This window comes from Cygnus atratus, chromosome 2, assembly GCF_013377495.2.
Source record: "Cygnus atratus isolate AKBS03 ecotype Queensland, Australia chromosome 2, CAtr_DNAZoo_HiC_assembly, whole genome shotgun sequence".
Classification (NCBI taxonomy): domain Eukaryota; kingdom Metazoa; phylum Chordata; class Aves; order Anseriformes; family Anatidae; genus Cygnus; species Cygnus atratus.
Genome location: NC_066363.1, coordinates 139,499,864 through 139,524,155, shown reverse-complemented (window position 1 = coordinate 139,524,155; position 24,292 = coordinate 139,499,864). Strand labels below are relative to the sequence as shown.

The following is a 24,292-nucleotide window of genomic DNA, read 5'->3' as shown; positions in this document are numbered from 1 at the left end:
GAAAGTTATTGTTTTTAAGTCCTAAATTCTGTCAATATAGAAAATAAATTAAAATTAAGTAATTGAAAGTTTAATATATAAAAAGATTGCTATATGACTTAACTTTATATTACTGATATGTATAGTTTAAAAGAGATTTAATGGAAGCCACCTATGTGTCTCTTTCCGAGATATCTGGGTTTGAATTTTATGAAAGTGAGCTCTTTAAATGAACTCTGTAGATTTGAATTAACACACTTGAACCCCTTATGTCTAAAAATGCAGTTTCATTTTCTTCATTTGCTGTTTTAAATTGAGATGAACAATGCCTCTCATCATGCAGTCTCATCCCAATAGCAATGCAGAACAAGACATACACAAGTAGATAACATAGCACTTAGTAAAAAACAAACGGCACAGATTTTGGTGTTTGTCTGCGTGGCGCCACTGCTTTAGACAAAGGACATCCTACAGTGTCTGCAGATGTTTTCTACAAAACATGTTTCTGAAGGCACTCAGCAGCAGCTGCCTACTGCATCCGACATAGATCATCTTGAGTTCTTCAAATCTTCAGTGACTGATCACGTTTAAAGTGCAGCGAAGTATTATCAGGTCCATTCTCACTTTCATTTTACTTTGTTAATTGACACAATTCTTTGTTATCCTTCTGTCGCTTTGTCTGGTGTTTTTTGTAACATTAATGGTGACTTCTTTTGTGGGCATTTTCTGTGTGTCCCGTTTACCCTGTGAAAGTTTTAAACAGCACAGTGAGTTCCACACTGACAGGACAGAGCCATTGGCAACTGCCTCATAATTAATGGAAACACTTCTCTTTACTAAACAGAAAGACCTCATCAATCTTCACACTACTGTGATGTGGAACAAGTTTCTCATTCAGCTTGGGTGTAAGCTTTTACAACTGCTTATACGCTGTGGAGATCAGTAGGCTTTGGATCAACCCTCTTGACTATTATTAGCATTTCTGTACATGTGTATTCGGAAAGGGGGGCAGATAAATCTGGTTACAGTCCAGAAGTGGAAAGTAGAGGCTCCTGTGGATGTCACTGGGAATCAGGTGTGACTAGCCTGAGACGGACTTTTCTCTAGTTTCTTTTAGGCTTCTTAAAAGAAAATACAGTTTCAAAATAACACTTAGTTCTATTTGCATTTAAGGCCTACGTACAATATATACATTCCAGATCTTTGTCAGGTTATTTCCAAATATTCAAAAAAGTCAGTCTCTCTGAAGCATGCAAATGCATCCCTAATTTAAATTTATCCTCCTCCATCTCCTAGTTTGTCTGCTTGTTTCCGTAAACAACGTGCTGTAATGCTCAGGAAACTGCATAGGTCTAGCAAAGGACACTCATGAGTGGGCAGATATAAACACAGAGCTGAGATAGGTGGTTTTGATCATTGCATTTCCAGTGTTTCATGAGACAATTTGCAAATGTAAATAAAGCCAGGTAAATTAAGTGTAATTTACTTGGTAATAATGCCAGCTGTAATAATGTCTGGTAAAATTCCACTGATATGAATGGAAAGTACATATTTATCTGTGGGCAGCACTGGGAGTCACATCTTCCAGTGCCTATTACTTCTCATTTCTGCACAGAATACACCTGCTGCTTTGCTATCTACTCCCCCAATGTTCATATTCACACAGTGATTCTCCAAAGACCACACGTAACAAGAAAATCAAAGTAGGTTATTGTCAATCAGTGACATAACCTACTTCACCTTTGCTTTTGGGGTTGATTGTCCATTATATTGCCTTCGCTCATATTAGGACTCTTTTGATCAGCAGCATCTTTTACATCCAAGTCCTTTTCATCTTGCAGACTTCCAGAATCCCAAAGTGGCTGCGGCTGGCAGGGACCTCTGAAGGCCACCCGGTGCCACCTCTGCTCAAGCAGGAACACCCAGAGCAGGGTGCCCAGCACCACGTCCAGACATTACTCTCATGGGAGAGTGCTAAGCTTTCTCAGACACAGCCCATGCCATGCCCCTTCCCTTTCAACACCACAAATTGAACCCTGTCATATAACCGATGGATTGGGTGAAGAAGGAGGATGCTGTAGAGCTTGATGCTTGAGGAAATGAGACGCAGAAAGGTAAAGCAATTTACCCCCTATTACCTCACAAACCAATGGCACAGCCCAGGTCTCCTGAGAGCTGCACATGCTATATCACGTTGCTTTCTATGGCATTTAGAGATAAACTGTAGTCAATGTGAATGTTCAGATGAATAAAATGGGCACATTTTTAGTTGGGGTGTTTGTGCATGAGACAGAAATAGTCACGTTCTCTCCTCTAGGCATCTAAGTTTTAGGTGTCCAAATTGGAAACCTACTCATCTTATGGTTACCTAAATAGCTGAGAAAAAAAGATTCAGAATTGCAACTCAGAGCTGAAGCCTAACTCAGGTACTACACCTTCTCCACTGTAGGAAGCTACATTTCCTTTTTGGCTATAAGAAATTTAGACAAATTATCTTCCTTTCTTATATACCTCCGTTTAGAAGTATAGAATAATGTAAATGCTGTAATAAAAGTGCTACAAACATTTTCCGATGCTATAAGCACCAGAAATTTTCTTTCCTCACTGGGTTACAATAGTACAAATACATTACTGAATGTATCTTAGCTAGAAAAAGGTAGGAGGATACATTCAAAGCCATAGTGCCCCATGTCAGGAACACACACTTTGCCAAGAAGCCAACACTCACAGTATTAATATGTTGTGGGAATTTACCCATATTACCCCTATTACACATATTTAGACTAGTAAGCCTAAACACAGAAGTAATTTTTCAATTGCCTGCAAAATTAGAGAAACAATCTCCAACAATATGTCACGTATACACTATAATTCTGAAGTGTGGCCAAGTCTCTTTCAAATGGGATTAATAATTATGTTAGTTGTATTCAACCACATTCAGCCTGACCAGTTCTTTTTTCTCTGTGGGCTAATGCTTATAAAAGACATTTATGTTTTTTTTCTTTACAGCAAGCCTGTGGCTCTAGATGTTGTGCTGATGTACGATGTGTACCTATACTTTTGGAGCTGTGGGATACAGCAGGATTTGTGTCACTGGGGAATGTTTCTGTACTTCCGAACTGCAACAGGTAATATAGTGAAGGTTTAAAATAAGCATGTAAAGTACCAATGCGGTGTTTGTTAGAAAATATAACTTAAAGTTTACCGCAGATTGCCTTTTCCATTTGCTCAGGCCCCAAAGACGGGCTTTTTCGTCCATGGCTGTTACACTGGATGATCCTTCTACAAAGCTTACAGTAGGTGAGGGGTAGAAGGAGGTAGGATCTGATCCAAAGCCTAGTGAAGTTGTTGAAAGGACTCCTATTGCCTTCTTCAGGCTTTGCATCCAGCCTCGAATGAACCACGCAGCGCACATAATTTCAGCAAAGCAGTAATGAAGGAAAGACATATTCACTTTCAGATTTTTAATCTAAATAATTTGCACAACACATGGCACAGTGGGACTGAGCTGAAGAATAATAAGCCTTTTTTTTTTTTTTCCATAACAAGTGTATGGGTTTCTCCAGCTGCCAAATAAAACATCAATTTTGTGGCCATTCAGGCATGAGACATTGTCAGAGGCGCTGGGCTTAATCACACTGTGGTGCAGTGCAACCATTTTATCTTATCCCAAGGCATCAAATACAGCTTGACTGCAACAAGGAGGATTGTCACAAAAATCACGTTGACCCAGCTGAGGCAAGCACTAAGTGCAGGGCATGTAATTAATTACACCCTCACCTCTGCTGCTCGGAAGCCGCTCTGCCGCTGTGGCACAGCTCCAGTGGGGTGAACCGTGGGGTTTGTGCACTGGGGACCGCCAATGGTCCTCTTCTCGGCGTTCAGAATCCCTGCTGTGGCTGACGTTGTGCTTACACCCGTCTGAGCTGATTTTCCATCCTCCAGAATACCTGGTGGGGATGTGTGAAATTGTGCAATTAGTACTGAGCAGCTGGTTATAACTGTGGTGGTGGTTTCCTCCTGTTTCATCCCTTTTTGTGACAATGCAAGTCATGGATGGTGCTTCATGGTACCACAGTGAGAGCACCCTACCTCGGTTTGTAGCTACCATCCTTACATTTATTTTATTATTTTTTTCCCTTTCTCCTATATTCCACTGTGAAACATTGACTCAGAAAAGATGGAAGATGTGTTAAGGAGTACAGCACATTGGTAGCATTTCATCCATTTGCAGATCTCCATCAGCTTCGGACTGTGGGAATTCCCACACAGAGCTGCTTGCAAGAGCAAAGATTTAACTAAGAACCCAGAAGCAGGCACAAAAATGAGTTCCCCTTAAATCTGTTTTGGTTATGGTAAATGTAGGGAGCATGACAGAAGAGAGCAGTATAGACTTAAGTGTTGCTCTATTTATGGCCTCAAACTTATTTTTGTTGAGGAAACAAACTCAGAAAAAATATATTTCATACTGTTTTGACCATCAGTAATAAAATAAATTATTAATTTGTTTTCTGCTCTAGCTGGGTGGACAAGGCAGGCACTGTACAGTATAATACTGACCAGCCTAAAAGAATTTTCTCATATTATTACATTAACAAAAAATCTGTTGTCATTTACAGCGAGTGCAGAGCACTATGCATCTGGTTACAACACTGAGTCTGAAATCCAAATACAAAGAGCAAATGGGATGCATGACTTTAGGTCTCAATTTTATTTTGGCAAAACTTGTTTATAAAGAGCTTTATGTTCTAATAGGAAAAAAAAAGTTATTAACTGGCAATGAAGGTATCAAAACTAAAGAAGATATGAGTAGTCACAGATTCTAGGGGAAAAATAAATATGAGGAAAAACAATGACAATTCGTTGGTACTTGAAATGTGCATTGCATCATCAAAACCTCCTGTCATGAACCATGTGGGAATCCAAGCACAGTATTATGGGTATTAAAAATGAAACAGAGGAAATTCTGAATTCTTTCTGAGAGATCTGTCAGAAAAGCGTCTTTATCAATGGAAAACAACAACAGTAGCAGTTTGCAAATGCAATGACAGCATTGGTAGATAGGGGAAGACACTGTCTCTCATGACATCCTTGTCTCTGAGTTGGAGAGATGTGACAGATGGACCACTCAGTGGGTAAGGAATTGGCTGGATGGTCGCACTCAAAGAGTTGCTGTCAATGCCTCAGTGTCTAAGTGGAGCTCAGTGACAAGTGGTGTTCCTCTGGAGTTGGTACTGGGACCAGCACTGCTTAACATCTTTGTCAGAGACACGGACAGTGGGACTGAATGCACCCTCAGCAAGTTTTCTGATGACACCAAGCTGTGTGGTGTGGTCAACATGCAGGAGGGAAGGGCTGCCAGCCAGAGGGACCTGGGCAGGCCTGAGAGGTGGGCCTGTGTGAGCCTCCTGAGGTTCAACAAGGCCAAGTGCAAGGTCCTGCATCTGGGTCAGGGCAATCCCAAGCACAAATACAGGCTGGGTGGAGAATGGGTTGAGAGTAGCCCTGAGGAGAAGGACCTGGGGGTGGTGGTTGACGAAAAGCTTGACATGAACCAGCAATGTGCACTTGCAGCCTAGAAAGCCAACCATGTCCTGGGCTGCACCAAAAGCAGCGTGGCCGGCAGGGTGAGGGAGGTGACTGTCCCCCTCTGCTCTGCTCTCGTGAGACTCCACTTCGAGCCCTGCGTTCAGCTTTGGGGCCCCCAGCACAAGAAAGACATGGACCTGTTGGAGTGAGTCCAGAGGAGGGCCACAGACACAGACACAGATTTCTAGGTTGGAAGAGACCTCAAGATCATCGAGTCCAACCTCCGACCTAACACTAAGTACTCCACTAAACCATATCGCTAAGCTCTACATCTAAACGTCTTTTAAAGACCTCCAGGGATGGTGACTCCACCACCTCCCTGGGCAGCCCGTTCCAATGCTTAATAACCCTTTCGGTAAAGAAGTACTTCCTAACATCCAACCTAAAACTCCCCTGTCGCAACTTTCGCCCATTCCCCCTCGTCCTGTCACCAGGCACGTGGGAGAACAGACCAACCCCCACCTCGCTACAGCTTCCTTTAAGGTAACTGTAGAGAGCGATAAGGTCGCCCCTGAGCCTCCTCTTTTCCAGGCTGAACAAGCCCAGCTCCCTCAGCCGCTCCTCGTAAGACTTGTTCTCCAGACCCCTCACCAGCTTGGTCGCCCTTCTCTGGACTCGCTCGAGCACGTCCATGTCCTTCCTGTAGCGAGGGGCCCAAAACTGAACACAGTACTCGAGGTGCAGCCTCACCAGAGCCGAGTACAGGGGGACAATCACTTCCCTAGACCTGCTGGCCACACTGCTTCTTATACAGGCCAGGATGCTGTTGGCCTTCTTGGCCACCTGAGCACACTGCTGGCTCATATTCAGCCGACTATCAACCAATACTCCCAGGTCCTTCTCGGCCAGGCAGCTTTCCAACCACTCATCTCCCAGCCTGTAGCTCTGCTTGGGGTTGTTGCGCCCCAGGTGCAGGACCCGGCACTTGGCCTTGTTGAACTTCATACAGTTGACCTCAGCCCATCGCTCCAGCCTATCCAGATCCTCCTGCAGAGCCTTCCTGCCCTCGAGCAGATCGACACACGCACTTAGCTTGGTGTCATCTGCAAACTTACTGAGGGCCACGAGGATGATCAAGGGGCTGGAGCACCTCTCCTATGCAGACAGGCTGAGGGAGCTGGGGTTGTTCAGCCTGGAGAAGAGAAGGCCCTGGGCAGACCTTACAGCGGCCTTCCAGTGCCTAAAGGGGGCTACAGGAAAGCTGGGGAGGGACTCTTTATAGGGGGTGTAATGCTAGGACAAAGGGGGAATAAGCTTTAAACTAAAAGAGGGGAGATTTAGATTAGATATAGGGAAGAAATTCTTTACTATGTGGGTGGTGAGGCCCTGGCACAGGCTGCCCAGGGAAGCTGTGGATGCCCCATCCCTGGAGGTGCTCAAGGCCAGGCTGGATGGGGCTTTGGGCAACCTGGTCTGGTGGGAGGTGTCCCTGCCCATGGCAGGGGGTTGGGACTGGATGGGCTTTAAGGTCCCTTCCAACCCAAACCATTCTGTTATTCTACAATTGTAAGATTTCAGAAGTGTGAATAAAAACTAGTCCCTGCACTTCCCGAAGCAGTCAGAAGATGGTGTTAGAGTTTTCCTAGGACAGTTTAACTTGTAATGGTAGTTACTAAGAATAATGCTAGATTGTCTATTTTTTTGATTTAAAAAAAAATATATTGAATTGAAACTTGAAAATATTATATTATAGTTTATTTAGGAAACCAAAAAAATACGTCAATCTTTGGAACTGCCTTTTTCTGCTAAATATAAAAAAAAATGCTGTTCTCAGACATAAATTCACAGGCAACTTACCATAAGACATCAGTAAACCAGCTCTCCTACATCTCCAGAAAGTCCATACCCACTTGTATTTTACATCTTACATCTTCCTACCAATCCACAGTGTACAATGAGAGGCAGAAAAGTGACTTGGTGCAGAACACGAAATAGTATAGACTGATACCGCACAGACAACCAGTTTTCAGGAAGGGAGATGCAGAGGCCTCTATCTATGTATGAGTAAGAGCTCTAAGCCAGTAGTCATGGCACAGGCTGCTTATTCACCTTGCAGAGGAGCTGTGTGAACAAGTTAGAGCACAGCCTTGAACAGGCAAAATGCTCTAGGCATCCCCTACTAATTCCATTAATTGAATCTCGGATGTTTCAAGCATATATGAGTTATAAGTTCTTCCTTCTGTGGAGTCATCCTCCTAAATTACTTTCCACCGTGTGTCCCTTTGGCCATATGGCCTCTAAGTAAGTTGTCTTGTGAAACAGCTGTCTGCTGAAAAGTAACTTTGTTATTAAGCACAGTTGTTCATGTATCAGAAGATTGTGTTCCATCCCTTGTCTCTCACAGAACATTTTTTGTTACATCTATATTTTTCTGGAGGCTGATGGAAAATCTCAATCACTGGTATATTTGGTTCGTTTTTTTGTTCTCTGTTAGCTTGCAGCCTGAGCATCATCCATTGCAGGGATGAGACATTTTTCCCAATACTTTTCAGAAGTGAATCAGGTATCAGCATCTGAGCCTTCCACTGTCACTCCCACTATATCTTTATACAGATGAGCTTGTGATCACCAATAATAGATGCTCCTAGCAGAGTGACAAGCTTTTTTATAGAATCATAGAATCATAGAATGTCCTGAGTTGGAAGGGACCCATAAGGATCATTGAGTCCAGCTCCTGGCACCACACAGTTCTGCCCAAAAATTCAGACCATGAATTATTTTATTCTGAAAGACATTTACTATTCTGAAGTTAAGAAACTCTTGACTGCAAACCAGAGATGGTATTAAAGAAAAGATCAGGAACAGATTGTTGCTTTTTAAATAGCAACTATTTTGCATTGCTATTTGGAGTTTGCCACAGTACACAGAAATGGAAGAGCTAACTTTCCTCTTCTGCACAGTCTGGAATCCACAAGCTAACAGGCTGGTAATGCTAAGAGTCTTGCCTCAGTGTCATTTAAAGCAAGCTAACTGTCTAGATATTTATACCACCCTCACAGCACAGATTCGGTAAATACCCTCCACAGACTTTCACTGTAGAGCTTCAGTAGAAATTCAAACAAATGGGTTCTGCAGTGTTGTTTTCATTCTCACTTTCCTGCCTTCCTGGACAACACCTGCCAGAAGTCTGTGGGCCTTCTGAGGCCAGGGAAAATGGTAGATCCCATCACAACTCTCTGATAACTTCATATCTTTTATTATTTTTAAACAAATTGGTAAGCTTAGAATATTCTTATGGCTCCATTCCCAAAATCAGGGTTTCTGGGTGGTTATCAAACCTCCACCAAGGTGACAGAGACCTTCTCCTCAGGAATGGCTAGGCAGCGTTTGGGGACGGCCAGACTGTTCTCACCATGGGGAGAAATGGCTGATAAGAGACAGGCATTTCTTTGCACATAATCCTGTTTGTTGAAAGTACAGGAGCTCTCCCTCGATGACCACAGGGAGGACACACACCAAGCAGCAGCCCCAGAAATCCAAGCCTACCTTCTTACGGAGAACAGCACTTAACATAATTTGTTCTCCCCAAGCAGTGCTTACTGTCTTCTTCCTTCCTACTGGCTAAGCTGCACGGGCAAGCTGACTTTTGTATTTCTTACTAGCCCGATAGAAATCCTTTAGGCGGTTGTCTGACAAACACTTCTTTCAGCAGCATTGGAGGAAAAAAAAAAAAAAGTGTTATTTTTAACTGAAATCAATCCCTGGGCTTCATTCAGCGTCCAATGACGCAAGCAGTAGCCCTGGCACAACTTAGAAGGTAGCACAGGAGCTGAAACAAGCCGCAGAGACCAACTCACGTTGGTGACTGTTGGAGAAGTCTGATGGTTTAAACCAAATGATAATCTTCAAATAATTGTTCATTTTAAGTATTTTTAAATTCAGAATTTGAATAGATCTTGAACCAAATCTCCCCCTCCTCCCCCCCCCCCCCCTTTTCTTTTTCCACTAATATAGTGGCATTAAAATAGTGTCTTTTGTTTAAACTTCACCAAACACAAAAGTACGGAAAAAATTCGATATGGACAAAAATCAACTTCAGTTATTCGGTTTGACACAGAAAAACTAGGATCAGTCCCTAGGACCTGTGCATGTTTAAAATGTTCCACAGTTTAAAAGAAGGGTATTTAAGAGCATTTTTATAATTGTATCGATACGTAGTGAACAGAGAGCCACCTAAAATGAGAAGTGTCTTGATACAAGCAGGAAGACCAGCAAGATAGGAAAATCTGCCTGGAATATGTATCCTGTATGAAGATCAACAGACATATCGGAGGTAATATAAACTCCTAGAACAGGACAAGGTGGATATAACACAATTCTCACTATTAACACAAAAATTAAATGGTATTTTTAGTTAGCCCATATAAACAATATCTCTCTATATATAGATAGAGAGATAGATAGAGAGAGAGATTTTATATAATATATAAAATTAGCTCTCTAAGAACATCTGCTGCTCACAATTAGTAGTTTATAATAACATTGACTATTCAGACTCCTAGTAGGACACCAAGTTTTTCCAGTCTCTCTTGGATAACTGCTTACTCTCTTTGCTGTAAACTTAATGAAAAATTTAATGTGTTCAAGTAAACATCACAATTAGTTTTTAGAAGGAGGAGTCTGGGCACTTTGATGATGCTGTTAACGTTAGTTCTATCCTTGTTCTAAAACTCTCTTTATTAAATAACCGTAGCTATTATCTGCAAGTTCTGTAGTGCTTCAGACTTTTCTGTTCTTTAAAATATGATAGTGTCCTACTCATGACTAACCCATGACTTAAGTTTTCTACATAAAATATTCTAGGTGGTAAATACTGCTCACAGGCATATTTTAGTTCTTAAATGACACTTGAAAATTGTGCTCCAAAAAGTTGTTCATAGGCTTGCAAACTAATCACAAAATAAATAAATCATTTTTAAATCATATTTTGTAACCCTTTAAACCATTTCTCTCCCAAATGAGGAGGGAGCAATCTAAGAAAGATGTTTAAAGAATCATTTTAGTAAAGAAGACGTTCATCAGAGAATTCAAAGAAAATGTAAAACATGGAATAAAAATTTTAGGTGTGTGTTTCTGATTCTTTTTCTGTTATGATGACAACGCTAGTGATAAAACCAGGAACAATGTATAGATGTTGCTGATGTTCTTCATACAGCCTGGTTATTCCTAAGAATTAATGCATAAACCATCCTTTATGAGAATATCTCACAAAGATAAGAGGAATTTTTTACTTTTAAGATTTAACTCTTTCTAACCAGGTTATAGTATGGAAATAAAGATGATGTGAAGATGGCAAGAATGACATAATTAATTAAGGTTGCAAAAGAAAAACTGGAGTAAAAAGCAAAAATGCAAAAAAGCATGGATCAATAGCTGACGCAGATACAGAAAAAAAAAAAAGAAAAAAGAGAGAATTATGGGGTTTTGTGCAGAACAGTTTTGTGCAGAACAAAAGATAAAGATATGACTTCCTCATAGCCTCATAGCTTTTTCTATACCTTGTCTCTGTATTAGATAGCTAATACATGCTTCCTAGTGATCAAGAAAGGAAGAGAAGCAATGAGAGAGCAACACTTACAGGCAGCCCATAATTATCAGGACTCCAGGAAACTTCTCAAAACCCAGATGGCATGAAGGTATGGTTGCCTGGATCTGGTTGCATAGACTTGGTCCAAAGAGCAATATCTTAGTAAGATCCAAGATGAACTGAAATTGTATGTTACCATATTTTATAATTACAAAAAGCAATGTTACAATAGCTAATGCTGCCAAGAAATTTGGAAGGGGTAGGAAGCCTGGTAGTACAGAGGATACATTAACCTTAGCCATTAGGATCAGACCTTTGTAGAGGAAATGATTCCCCATGTGCTTGCAGCAATGTTCTCCTGCCTGACCTCAAAGCAGGAGACACAAATTCTGACCCAAATAAGCTGCAGATCTGACCCAGTACTGTGTACCCTGTGCTGTCATGTGGTATGGTACTGAATAACAAGCATGCATTTGTTCAAAGTGAGCAAATGTTGATGAGTATGTCAAATTTATATCTATGGAACTGGCAATGACAAACCAGTAAGGTTCAATTTTCTGGTTCAGCAACACCCTTCTTTTATTTATCACGGCTGTTATCTCATGAATAATGCATAACTGCTTTTTAAAATGCCTGCATAATAAGATGTACGCTGCACTGTAAAGATGTACTCGGAGAAAATTCACAGTAAAGAATAATGAATGCTATTACTACAACATGCAGTTGCTTCCAGAGAAAATATGTATTTGGCACCATCACTGAATTTCTTGCTTTTAGTGTCACAGATAGATAACAGATACACAGATCACTGAAATACCTGTCTTCTAGGCCTGCTCTCCTGATTTGAAACTACTGATGCTTGGGAAAACCACACATCTGCAGGACTGGCTGGTGGTAGGCACTTGTACAGCAAAAATACAGCATAGAGTGGGTCCTATTAAAAATGAATGGATAGGAGGCTGTGAAGAGAGTAGAGCTTAAGTCATTGCCTCTGAAGCAGAAGCCTAAGGGATGATGCCAGATGGTCAGTACAACTGCAACAGACTTTTTTTTTTTTTTTTTTTCCCCCAAAAAAGGGAGGATTTGGAAACTTTTGGACATAGCAAAGAGTGCTTTTTTTCAATCTGGATAAAGGAACCAGAAGATCTGCAGAGGGAGAACGTTCTGCAGCAGGAAAATGTCATCAGAAACATCTTGCATTTATTGAATCAGCAGACATAATAATGCAATAAATTTACCTCCCAGACATTCAGAGAATCCAGACTGATTTATCTGAACTGTAACATGATATAAACCGTCGACAGTTAAGCAAAACAAAACAAAACAAAACACAACAAAACAAAACAAAACAAAACAAAACAAAGTATTTGTGTCTTTGCCACTAGGGGCTTGGCACTGCCCCCAGCTCGCAGCATGCCCTGCAGCCGGAGGGGCTGCATCCCATGTCCCATCATCTGCTTGTTTGAACTCTGCTTGTCCCAGGAGCAAGGCAGTCTCATTTTCTGTTTAGAAAGTACCTACTTTGCTTTCAGGGCTAAGGAACTAGGTAATAAATAAGAGCAATATGAAGAGATCTGTGTTCATGCAAGACAAGAGGACTCAGATAACACTTAATAGGTAACAGAAGGCAAACCAGACTCTCTGATCCTCATTTGGCCATGGTTTTGTCATGTTCAGAGCCTTACAGAATTATGTTCTTCTGTAAGACAATGGCATAAAATGTCTAACTCGGTACTAAAAGCACAAGCTCATGATTAATATATTTAATAATGTAAATGATATATGCACAATGGGGTCCTGGCAAAACTGAGAAATTAAGCAACATGTCTTGCTTTCCTTTTTTCCAACTTCATTTGTGAGCATAAGACAAATGTGATTCTTAGAGATCTGTGTATTTCAAAACTTCTCCTATCATGGTTTTTTAGAAACATGGCAAGATGCTCCTCTTGTGTAGATAAAAGGAATTTTTTTAGAGATTCTGAAACTGAAATTTAACAAGCGCATGCATAAATAAACATATGATAAATAGCTCTGAAAGTCTGGTTGGATTTATTACGGCAATATTAAGATTTCTGCTATAGAGTACTGAAGGATTCTAGCAGACAAATAGAACACAGGAAAGTCAGCATTAAAGCCACAAACCTTGATGTGCTCTAGATGGTCTTATTTCTCGGTTACAGACAGATGCTAAGTGTTTCCTTATTGGCATGTTTTGATTTCAATTTATGATCCAGAATCATGGTACAACTTCCGTGTTCTTGTAAACAAACTTAACAATTTTGCAACCACATCTATGAAATGAAAGGTGAATATAAAATTTATGTTTATTCCAAATAGTAAAACCACTCTGCAATGATCTTTAATGATGTGCAAAATATCTGCAAAATATTAGCCTGGATTTAGATTTGTTGACTAGTCATGCTGCATGGAAATCTGAGTGTTCTGAAGATGCAGTGATCATTTCAAAGATCAAGATACTGCATGGAAAATAGACTCCAGAAGTAGATTAGGAGGGAATTGGTCTGATCCTGAAGGGAAGATAAGAAATGTAAACTTGAAAGAATTATAATCAGAGTGCTAGGGAAGGACTTCGTGACAGAAAGGTATCAGAGTCTGATGGATGAAGATACAGATTTTAATAGCTGGAACAGGAATGAAGAACTGAATTTTCACTACATTGTGGAATAAGTATTAGCAACATTTTGGAAGAGCCTTTGTACACATGGAGAAGTCACAGACATTGATGGCTGAATATTTTTTAAGCCTGGGAAAATCTTGAGATGGAAGAGATTAAAGAACTTACCAGTGCCACATGATGTGCCAGAAACAGACCACTCATTCCTCCAAAGTGAAAACTCAACATACGAATAGCAAACCTCCAAAACACTTTTTATAGTGTTAGAAATATAGACAGAACATGGATCTGATTCTCCATGTGCAGAGATCTATACTACGTTTCAGTACTGCCTGTGAAAAATTCACCCTAAAAATGATACACTCCATGCACGGTGCTGTACTTCATGGCTGTCCAAGCTAAGTCAAGTCACCCCTGTTTTCCAGAGGTGTTTGCTTTTGGATCAGTTCCTGTCTGATACTTTCCTTTTAAAATGGAAAGAAAAAAATAGGGAATCACTGTGCTGGATGGAAAACAAGATGCACACTGCTGACCCTCTCCCAACCACCCTTACCACAACTGCTGTACCCACCCTCTCTTAAGGAAGGTCCTGAACAGTGGCTTAGATTTGCAGGTGTTCTCATGGTCTTTCGTCTTAGGGAGGGGGCAATGAAACATCACTCATTTTGTTTTAGAATAATTTCTGGTACAGAAATAGGAAGTATTATTAACATTTTCATTACCTAGCTAATCATGTGTGGAAGCTTAAGATGAATAGGTTGTATCATTTCAATTAATCATTGAGAGAAGCAGCAAAATATTTAGGCAGTTTAAACAGAAATCTTCATGAAAAACATCTAAAAACACATGAAATTTGATCCAAAATGTCTCTTCAGTTTTGCTCACCAAGGTTCAGCAGCTGGAAATCGAAGCGGAAGCTTCCAGGTAAGACATGAGATGTGCTTTAACAAAGAGTGAATAGCTACTGGAATAATTTAAAAAGACTTTGGCAAAAGGTCAATGACTGACAAGTTGTAAATTAAGTCTGAATTTCCTGAAGATACACTCCATGTGGGAATTAATTCAGAAAAAAGACAAAGGGCTGTATGGCCAGTTGAAATTTCCAGCCTTACAGTCTATGAATATTTGAATGGATATTGATGATTTCACCAGCTCATGTATGAATGTGATCGTAAAATGCTTTGCCTTAAGACATCCGTATGTATGTGAAAAAGCTGCTGCTCATATTTTGTGTTCATCCTAAAACAATTGCAGTGGTTGTGTTAAAACCTAATATTATCAGCTGTTAACAATCTGCTAAGTAACTCCATGACAATTTCTTCATCTTTTCTCCTGCCAGTGCTGAACACACTCAGAAATCACTCAGATAGGAGAGACAGATATTCATACTTCTAGCACAGCAAGTGTTAGCATAAAACCCTTCTGATAGCCCTCGTGGGAAATGCAAGCAGTTTACAAGAATGACAACTGCAACATGAGAGGAAGCAAGGAGAGGACTATATCCAGCTGAAACATACAGAAATACAAATGTATGCATTGCTAGGAAACTGGTTAAAAAAAAAAAAAAATCAGTCAATAGAGGAGCTGGCTGATTATTTTGGTCTTCAGTAACTGGCATCCACCTGAACAGGCTAGCCTGAACCCATGATCTTCCAGGAGGAATGGGAGGCTGAAAATTACTTCTTTTTCATCAGATGCTTAACATTTAAGGCTGAGTCAAGCCAATGGCGATACAGAATCAGTCTGGAGGCTCTCAGTGCATTTAAGAAAACCTTAAAATGGGAAATCCTACCTTGCAGCCTAAAGCTGCCAATGCTACCAGTAAAATGTTTCTCTCCCATTTACCTGTTTGTTTTACTCTTAACCTGCATTTTTCCTAAACAGATCGGGAAAGGCAGTGTGACAGTCTAGGGAAATAATTATGCATGTGCTCATCAGATAATAAAATCGGGATAGGAATGCGTTATCTATCACTGTGCAATAAAGGTACAAGCCACTTTCTTTCATGCAAGTGCACTGCAGAGCCATGTACGTAATCACATAATGCATCTTCTGAAATGTTATCCACATAATCTTGAAAAGAGTGCTGCTTTATGGGAGTCAAACCAAAAGCCTTATACTAAACGCATAGAGTTATATTTTTTCAGTCTTTCCTATTACTGTATCTGCATTTAAGGTAAAAGCCAACTTTAAATCCCAGAACTTTTAATTGTAATCCACTGATTTCATTTGTAATCTGCAGGAATAGCTGAGAAAAAAGTGGGATGAGTAACATCAGTTTTCTTTCTATTAAGAAACCTATTTTTATACCTGACAACAGGTATCCACATTTTTTTCACTTAAGTGCTGGATTACTGCGCTATGTGCTCAGTGTGAAAATTTTGGAAATTTTAGTCAATGGACAATGAGGTAAACTGGACTCTGTGCTATGTTTCTCGTATAAACACATTACACCTCTGTTTTGAGACTGGGAGTCTTCACTGGAATCTTATTGCAGTTTTCAGTGTTAGTTTTGAACTATACAATCCTAAACTGGAAAATATGGGATTAGAACAGGTGAGAAAGAGTAAATTCATCCCCCAAAAACAGAAAAGAAGAAAAAAAAAAAAAAGGAATTTTTAAATGTCCTGAATGGGAATAGAAATGGAGGAAAAAGGAAAGGGGAGATTTTTCTACAAGAAGGATTTTACAGAACAATTTAATTCTGAGAAACCTGCAGGCAGCAGGTGCCATTGACAAAAGCACTCAAAGGGGAGAGAAGAGCACAAGGGTTTCCTGCTCGAACACTTGCCCTCTCTCGCCATCCCTCCTGCCCACTGCCGGCTGCAGCAGCGGAGGTCAGCAGCTCTTCCCACAGCTAATGAGAGCCCTTTGGGCAAGCACTAACAACATTCTTCTTGTGAAGATTTCAGTGCTGCAAGAAAATCTTGAAAATCATCCAGAGAAGGTTCCAAATCCTCCCTGCTGCTTATCATCTCTGCTGATGCTGAGCAGCCTTTCTACTTGGGGCTATGGTGACAGCAAGGAAACTGTCAAGGTGTTTGTGCACATCGCATTTTAGTGGCTTTGTTTTATCCATGGGTAAATGACTATACTTGGGTAAACTATCGGTCCTAGTGGGTCTACTTTAGACTGCAAGAGGGTTTTAGCAAGACTTGGCCTTTGTCTGAAGGGGAATTAATCAGAGATGAAGAGACCTGATGGGAAAGTCATCACACTATGGTTAAAAATCATAACTGATTGGTGCTCAGGTTGAACAATCCATCGTCAGCCTTTTCCTTCAGCAAAGCAGAAAGATGCCAGCACCCTGCTTTTGTGGGGCAGGACAGGCAGCCGGAGGGGACAGCACCTCTCAGGGGGCGCAGTGCCACCCTTGGTGCCACTAATACACGGCCATCAAACACTGCTGGGGCTTGTCACCTACAGAGCCTAGGGCAGCTAACAAAATAGCAAGCTGAAGGCTCTCGGTAGGAGACTTTTTCTCATCTGTTGATTATCTCTGATACTTTTAATTAAATTTATCATGGTGTGGACTCTCCTTTTTGTATGGCAGTGGATATTTGTTAAGGAAGAATTCATTAACAAATACTTAGAGGTGGTGGAGGGAGCTTGTTTATTTGCCCCATCAGAACACAGTAAATATCACTGACATCTTTTTGCTGAAGAAGAAATAAAAAATACAAGAAATAAAAATACCCACAAAGCAGATGATCACACAGAATGGCCATAGTGTGAAACAACAGCAACAGTCCCACCCAAATAATTTACTTTCCCTACACATTCTCCCAAACAACATTTACTTCTCTAACAATCCTTTTCTCATAATCTAGTAAAAAGCTTAAGCACGTGTGGTCTCAATATCAACAGGACTTTTACCATGCTCAGAAATAAGGAGATGTTTAAGGAGATGGGTATGGGTCTGATGACTCAGACGTACAAGGAAAATGTCCTTAAGTTCTCTGATGATATACTGAGACATTTTGTTGCTTGCAATTTGTATTTCAGCTTTTGTGCTTAAATGACATCTGTACCTATGTGAAATTAAGACAATATTAAACTATTAAACTAGAGCAAAGATTAAAATGCATGGCTTGGAAGAATTTACAAGCAATGGTTAGGCTAAAAATAAATTTTTAAAATTATTTATAATTTTTCTAATAATTTTAATGCTGTCTTTCAGTGGTGTAACTATTGGTTTGGGCCATCACTGGCTGAGCAAAACCCAAGGGTATGTGGTAAATGAAGAACGGCAGCGCTGAGTACTGTCAGTGCAGTGGGCTGCCCACCGTCATTTATTGCAGAGATTATCAATTTAGTTCTATTGTTTTCCTCCACCGCTCTCTAAGGCTTTTTATAATTCCCTGATCCATAGACTCATGCAAAATTGTGTATTTTTACTGGCAAAGGTTATTGTTATTTTCCCATTTCCAAGGCAGGAGTACAGCTGGGCAGTGCACCAGTGCTGTTCCCCTTATGTCCTGCTACTTCACATCCCTCTCTGGCAGGTGTGCTGAAAAGTTTAACTAAAGTCAATGAAGTATTTGTGGATGATCAGTTCTTCCAAAACAGCAGGCTCTCTGAGCTTTTGGTATGGAGTTTGTGCTTTCTAATCCTCTTCTTGTGCTGGTGTTAAAGGACCTGCGATAACACGCTCTACAGAGGAGCCTTACATGTATAGGAAGGCTATTGTCCACCCATGTAAACGTTAACACACTAAAAGCTGGTGTACAAAGCTGAGCAGACACATAAGAACCCTGCTTTCTGAAAGCCAGATGATAAAAACTAGAAGGAAAAGCTTTCTGTCTCAATGAAACATCACACATGCTCTATTTTTCTTTCTTCTCTTGCCTTTTTTTTTTTTTTTTTGGTGTGGCTTAGAAGGGTTTGTTCAGTACCGTCCTCCATACAGAGTCCAGAGACTGTATAATTAAAGTCCAGAAACAATATTAAAATGGGTTCTTCTAACTCATACCATATTATTATACCCAAGATCTGGATTAAGGCAGAATATGGAATTACTGTAATCTGTCTACAGCCTAGGAAGATGCCCTGCCTATTCAGTTTTACTGTAATTCTGAGCAGCAATAAGGTTATGTCCTTCAAATATCACATGCCAGAATCACTGCTGTAGTTGTTCCCTAAACATACCAGATTTTGAACCAACCAGTTAAACAAGCAGTTTTAACAGGCAGAAGAGATACTGATATACCTGGATTACTCACTAGCAAAAGTGAGCAGTCTTTGGCTCCTAAGCGAAAACAGTTTTTTTTTGTTGTTGTTGTTGTTGTTTTTCCTTTTTTCTTTTTTTAATTAAATGCTCCTCTGCAGTCTGATTTACAAGAAACAATCTGCTGCACAAAAGAAGTTCTTCATTTACAACCTGATGCTTATTCATTTATCTTAAGCCTTTAACTGTATGTTTACCTGGTAAATGAAGCAAGAGATGATTGCAGCTGTGGTCAAAACCAATCCCAGTCCGTGTTGTTATGGCAACTAGTATTCAAACAGCCCTAGTATTTTTCTAAAACTGCATTCAGTCTCTCCTACTATAACGAATGGAAAAGCAATTTTCAAAAACTTCTATATGAAAGGTTGCCACTGAAGCACTGCATTCTGCATACTGAGACTTGGCCAGAGGCTAACTGCGAGGGTGAACACGGGCTATAAAACTTCCCGTAGCTGGCAGTAATCACAAAACAGCAGCATAATCGTGTCCTTTAACCCCAGAGGAAAGAACAAGAATTATTCATAAGTGCACAACTATGCTAAAGGCAACCATGTAAAGTAAAATGCTAGTCAACCATGCTGCTAGATACTAATAACATTTCTCTCCTACTCTTGTGATGGATTTTTTACAGTTTTTTTTTTTTGAATAAAAGGCTACAATCTGCTCTCATTTCATAGCTGTTTTGTGAATGTCTTCACAAAGGGATGAACTGATCCTAGTGTAGGTTTCATTTCTGGCAGATCACCAACTGCAGTTCTATTTTCTGATGTCAGTTGTTTCTCCCAGGTGCATCAGGTCATACCTGTGGATAATATTTTTCTTCAGTGTGCTTCAGGAAGAAAGACTTTACTATAGGAATAGTACAAAGCACAAAGACAATAAAAACCAATTGTCTTTGGTTTCAAATCCTTAGCTGATACTGTGAGAGAGGTAATGATAAAAAATAAATGAACGTTTTATTAGTCGAGGCACTGAACAAATGAGTTCAGAGACAATCAATACACAGCTTCTCAGCTCTGATACAAGGGAGTTATTTTTCACTTGGCTGCTACATCATTTAAAAATTAATTACTTTTATTTGCATTTAAGTAACAATCTCCAGCCAAGACTGGGGTCGTACTGTGCTAGTCACTGTTGGAAACAGTAAGGACAAATCCTGTCCTAAGGAGTTTGCAGCAAATGAGCTAGATCTTGACTGTAAGGTCTTTCTGACCATGAGGCAACATGCTGCTTTATCCAATCTAAGGCACTTTCAAGTGTAATAAAGAAAAAATAATTGAATACAGCAGCTTAGTCACAGAAAAAAATATATAAAATAAATAAATAACAGAAAGAAATAGAAATAAGATGGCCTACCTGAGAAAAAATAAATTGTTACAGCTGCTACTTAATCATTTTTTAAAACACTTTTACAGTACCGGTAGGAAACTGTGCATCTTAACTTCCCAGCCTACATATATGCACATATCAGAGAGTTATCCCAACGTAACACAGCAGAATATGCAATTGTGTTCCAAAATACTTCAGTTTTTGTGCAGGTTTTTTTTTAATTTAACCTTTTCCCTGTGGTTTGCATGTAACCCACGCAGTCTGCCCCTGGGGACCAGCCTGATCCTGTGGATTCTTCCTCCTTCCCAAAGTCATTTCTCGTGCTAACACTTTCACTTAGCTGAATCAGACTGTCTGAAAGGGAAGGCAATTTGTGCAGAGGGTTGCAAGGATCAAGGAACGGTTACCAAGCAGAAATGTAGTCTATTATTTCCCCCAGCTATAGCCTACGCAGTAACCGAACCTTGTGAAAAGTTCTTTGCTTGCACACCAATGGTGCTCGTATGAGAAGCCGCTCCTTTGTACTCTCTCATTGTGAGTCTTGCTTTTTTCTCCCTCCTGGAAGCCACTCGCCCTATGAACAGTACATAACCTTGTGGTATAGAAGATGTCTTTCAATTTCACCACCTGCAGTGTTTCATGAAGTCGTTTATTACTTTTTTACTGCGCTCATCCTTACCAATGCACCCTGTTCATCACTGCCACAGGCTCAGCGCTGTAATGCAGCCAGCTGCGATCACACGTATCTGTGTCTGTTAGCGACTGGTCCTGAACCTGGGAAAAGTTGTCTGTCTGATTTTAGCTATATTATATAACAATTGCTCTTGTCCCACAGGTCTTCCCCCTCCAAAATGGAGAAAAATGTTAAAATGTAAAAAATCATGTAGGGAAGCGAACAAATATTCTAAGGAAGGATCAGCTGAAATAGAAAGAAAAGAAAAGGGAAGGGAAAATGAAAAAAACTATTGCATGACTTCCTTTTTAATTTAATGAAAATTTAGCTCTCAAAATGCTTTAGTAAATATACAAACATTTGGCTACACAAATACATCCAGTTCCAATGAGAGTTGACACAAAACGCTAAATATGCTGTCTTACAAGAAGAGAAGGATATAATGAAATTTTGGGATGAGATGAGATTACTAAAATTAATATATAGCGGTTACTAGCCCTTTCTTCATTAGTATGCTCACTGATCCTGTGTACCACATGTTCTTTCCACCTAGAGTAATTTGTCCCTCTTTCCATTTTGATATCCGATGTCCGGGGTTGTTCTTTTGCACTTATTTGACACAAGCCAAAAATCCCAGCCATTTTGTTGTTGTTGGTTCATTCCCCAAATCTTTCCTTCATCCTATCTTCACTTCTCTCTCTTCACTGAATTTCCCCAATTTATTCCAAGGGAAAAACGGCAAAGGACAACTGCATCCTCTTCTCCCGGCCGTCTTTGGCTTGTCCCTTTCCCCCTAGCTCCCAGATGCAGCATTTTCTTACCTCCAGTTATCCCAGTTGTTATGGGATCACATCCCATCTCCTCAGCTGCCCCATCGTCCCCTTCTCCCCTCCCTTATTCCCCTCCTTTGTCTCCCACTCTTCTGTAGTTCTCAGCTCTCACAATGAAGCTGTGCTTTCCTGTGTAAGCCTTAAACCCACACTTGACCTCATTTGCCCCTCCAAGTTCTGTTCCTCTCCCTTTCATCTGTAAATTCACGGAATGCCTCATTTCTGGTCACTGGAGTACCTCTCCTTAGTCCCTTCCTTTCCTACTCAGCCGTTACCCTACAACAGCTCTCACTGAGGTACTTTATGACTTTCTAGGACCACTGCACATTCCCCAGGTTCCTTGAGCTGCCGGCTGTGGCCAGCCTAGCTGTGTTGAAGTGTGAATCTCCCCTTTCTGAAGCCTTGTCCTTCCTTGTTCCTATTAGCCTCTCCTCTCCTCATTCTTCTTCTCTATTCTCTTCTGCAATATATTTTTGTAGAGTTATTCTCTTGCCCTAATCATTTACTAGTGTACTCGAGAGTCGTCTCTTGTCCTCTTATCTCTGGTATTCTCATCTGTGAATTCAATTATCATGTGTTAGTGTAGAACACTTACTGATCTACCCCTTTTTCATCTCCTATTCAGTATCACATCTCAGACTGTATCTGGCTTCTCCGTATGATGTTCAGCCATCAACATAAAGTAAACATGGCTAAAATAGTGACAAGCATGAGTCCTGAGGTCATTCTTACGGTGTCTAGCCTTGACTGCTGGAGATAGTCAATGACTGTTGCCTGTCATTCAAGCTTCCCATCCAATATCATCTCAAACCTCTTTAAATTCCTTATCTAATCCTTTTTTTTTTTTTTTTTTTTTAATACAGCATTTCATATGCCAACTCACCTTCCAGGTCTCACAATTTGCCATGCAATTTCTGCACAGCCTTCCTCTAGCCCCCACAAGCACAGCATACACCCTTCTCTTCTCCCTCCCTGTCACGTTTCGGTCAGCGCGGAGTCGTCGTCTCCCTGCTCCGGCTGGCCAGTGATGCCCACCTTTGTCAATTTGCAGCCATGCCCTTTTTGTGATTTCTTCCTGGTGCTTTGTAGCCCAGCATAAAAAGCTGCAAAGCTTCCCTCACCACACGCACGCTGAAGCTGCCCGTATGCATTTACTGCTTTACATGCAAGCTTGGATCTATCTGGGCAGCACTCATATTCGTGTGGTGCGTGTACAACAGCTAGCACAATGAATTTCTGGAGCTGGGCTGAGATTTCTAGACACCGCTGCATACCAACTAGTTCTGAAAACACGTTAAAAGCCCACACCAGATCACAGCTCCTCGTTCCCTATCCCACCTTCGTCCCTAGCGCAATCCCGTGGACGCACGGCTAAGGCTGTGCCACGAGCTGCCGGGAACTGGGAGACTCAAACTTGGCAGGGCACCATTTGATCCCATTTCTGTTTTGCGCATCTCCCAAATTGCATGGTATGAAGCAGCAGGCTGGGACATCGCTACCTCTTATTTCAAACCTATTTTCTCAAGGAGCTGCTTTGCAAAACAACCCCCAAAACAAACAAACACCCCCCAAATCCCCAAACCCACCGCGTCTTCCACCTCCAAACCCCACCTTCCCTCCCCTCCTGGTGCCCCATGGGGTTCGTAAGGCCACTCGCGACCCCTCCACGGCCACCCAGCCCGGCGGGGGTCCCCGACCCGGCAGTGCCCGGCTCCCCCCGGCCCCATCCCACCCCGGGAACCCCTCCTCGCCCCCCGCCCGGCCCCGCTCACCGGTGCGCCCCGCGCCCTGCTCCCTCCCTCCGGCCTCGGCGCCGCCGGGCTCCTGCGGGGGGCTCTCGGAGTCGGTGTAGGTCAGCCAGGTGGACTCGGTCTCCCTCGTCCAGCTCTCGTAGTACCGAGGCTCGATGGCGTCTGCCCGGCTGCCCCCGCAGCCCATCGCGGCGCCCGCTCTCAGCGCCGCCGGGGGCACGGCAGCATCCTGCTGCTCTCACTGGCACAGCTCGGCTCGGCTAGGCACGGCTCGGCACGGCTTGGCACGGCTTGGCACGGCTCGGCACGGCCTCCCCCGTCTCCCCCCGCCTTCTCGCCCCCTCTCCCGCTCACCCCCTCCACTCCATCCCCGTCCCCGTCCCCGCTCCTCCCCGCCTTTATCATCGCCCTCAGCCACCCCTCCCTCCTCCCTGTCCCCTCCCCTCCCTCTTGCCTCCTCTCTCTTCCCAGCCCTTCCCCTCTCCACGGCCCCTTTTTCTCCCCCGACCTCCTCCTGCCCCCCCTCCACCGCCCCCTTGGCTCCCCACCGGGTGCTGCACCCCCCCACGAGGGAGGGGGAACAGTCACCCACCATGGCTGGCATCCTCCTGGCCTGCTTCCACAGCCCCTTCTGCATCCCGCGGTTGGGTCTTGCAGCCCGTTCCACAAAGCCACCTGCCCCCTGCTCGATTTCACCCCTGGAGCCTCGCTCCTGGCTTTGGCATTAGCGTAGCTGCTGCTGGGGAACTGGG

General features: G+C 41.9%; 1 protein-coding gene across 1 annotated transcript; it reads right to left on the bottom strand.

Annotated features, from left to right (window-relative positions):
* Window positions 1–618: 618 nt before the first annotated feature.
* Window positions 619–23,727, bottom strand: BAALC (BAALC binder of MAP3K1 and KLF4). Its single transcript, XM_035546456.1, has 3 exons — window positions 23,562–23,727; window positions 3,760–3,929; window positions 619–723 (listed from the first exon to the last, which is right to left on the bottom strand). Exons 1-3 carry the CDS (start codon window positions 23,725–23,727, stop codon window positions 619–621), a joined length of 441 nt encoding a protein of 146 aa, XP_035402349.1.
* Window positions 23,728–24,292: the final 565 nt, after the last annotated feature.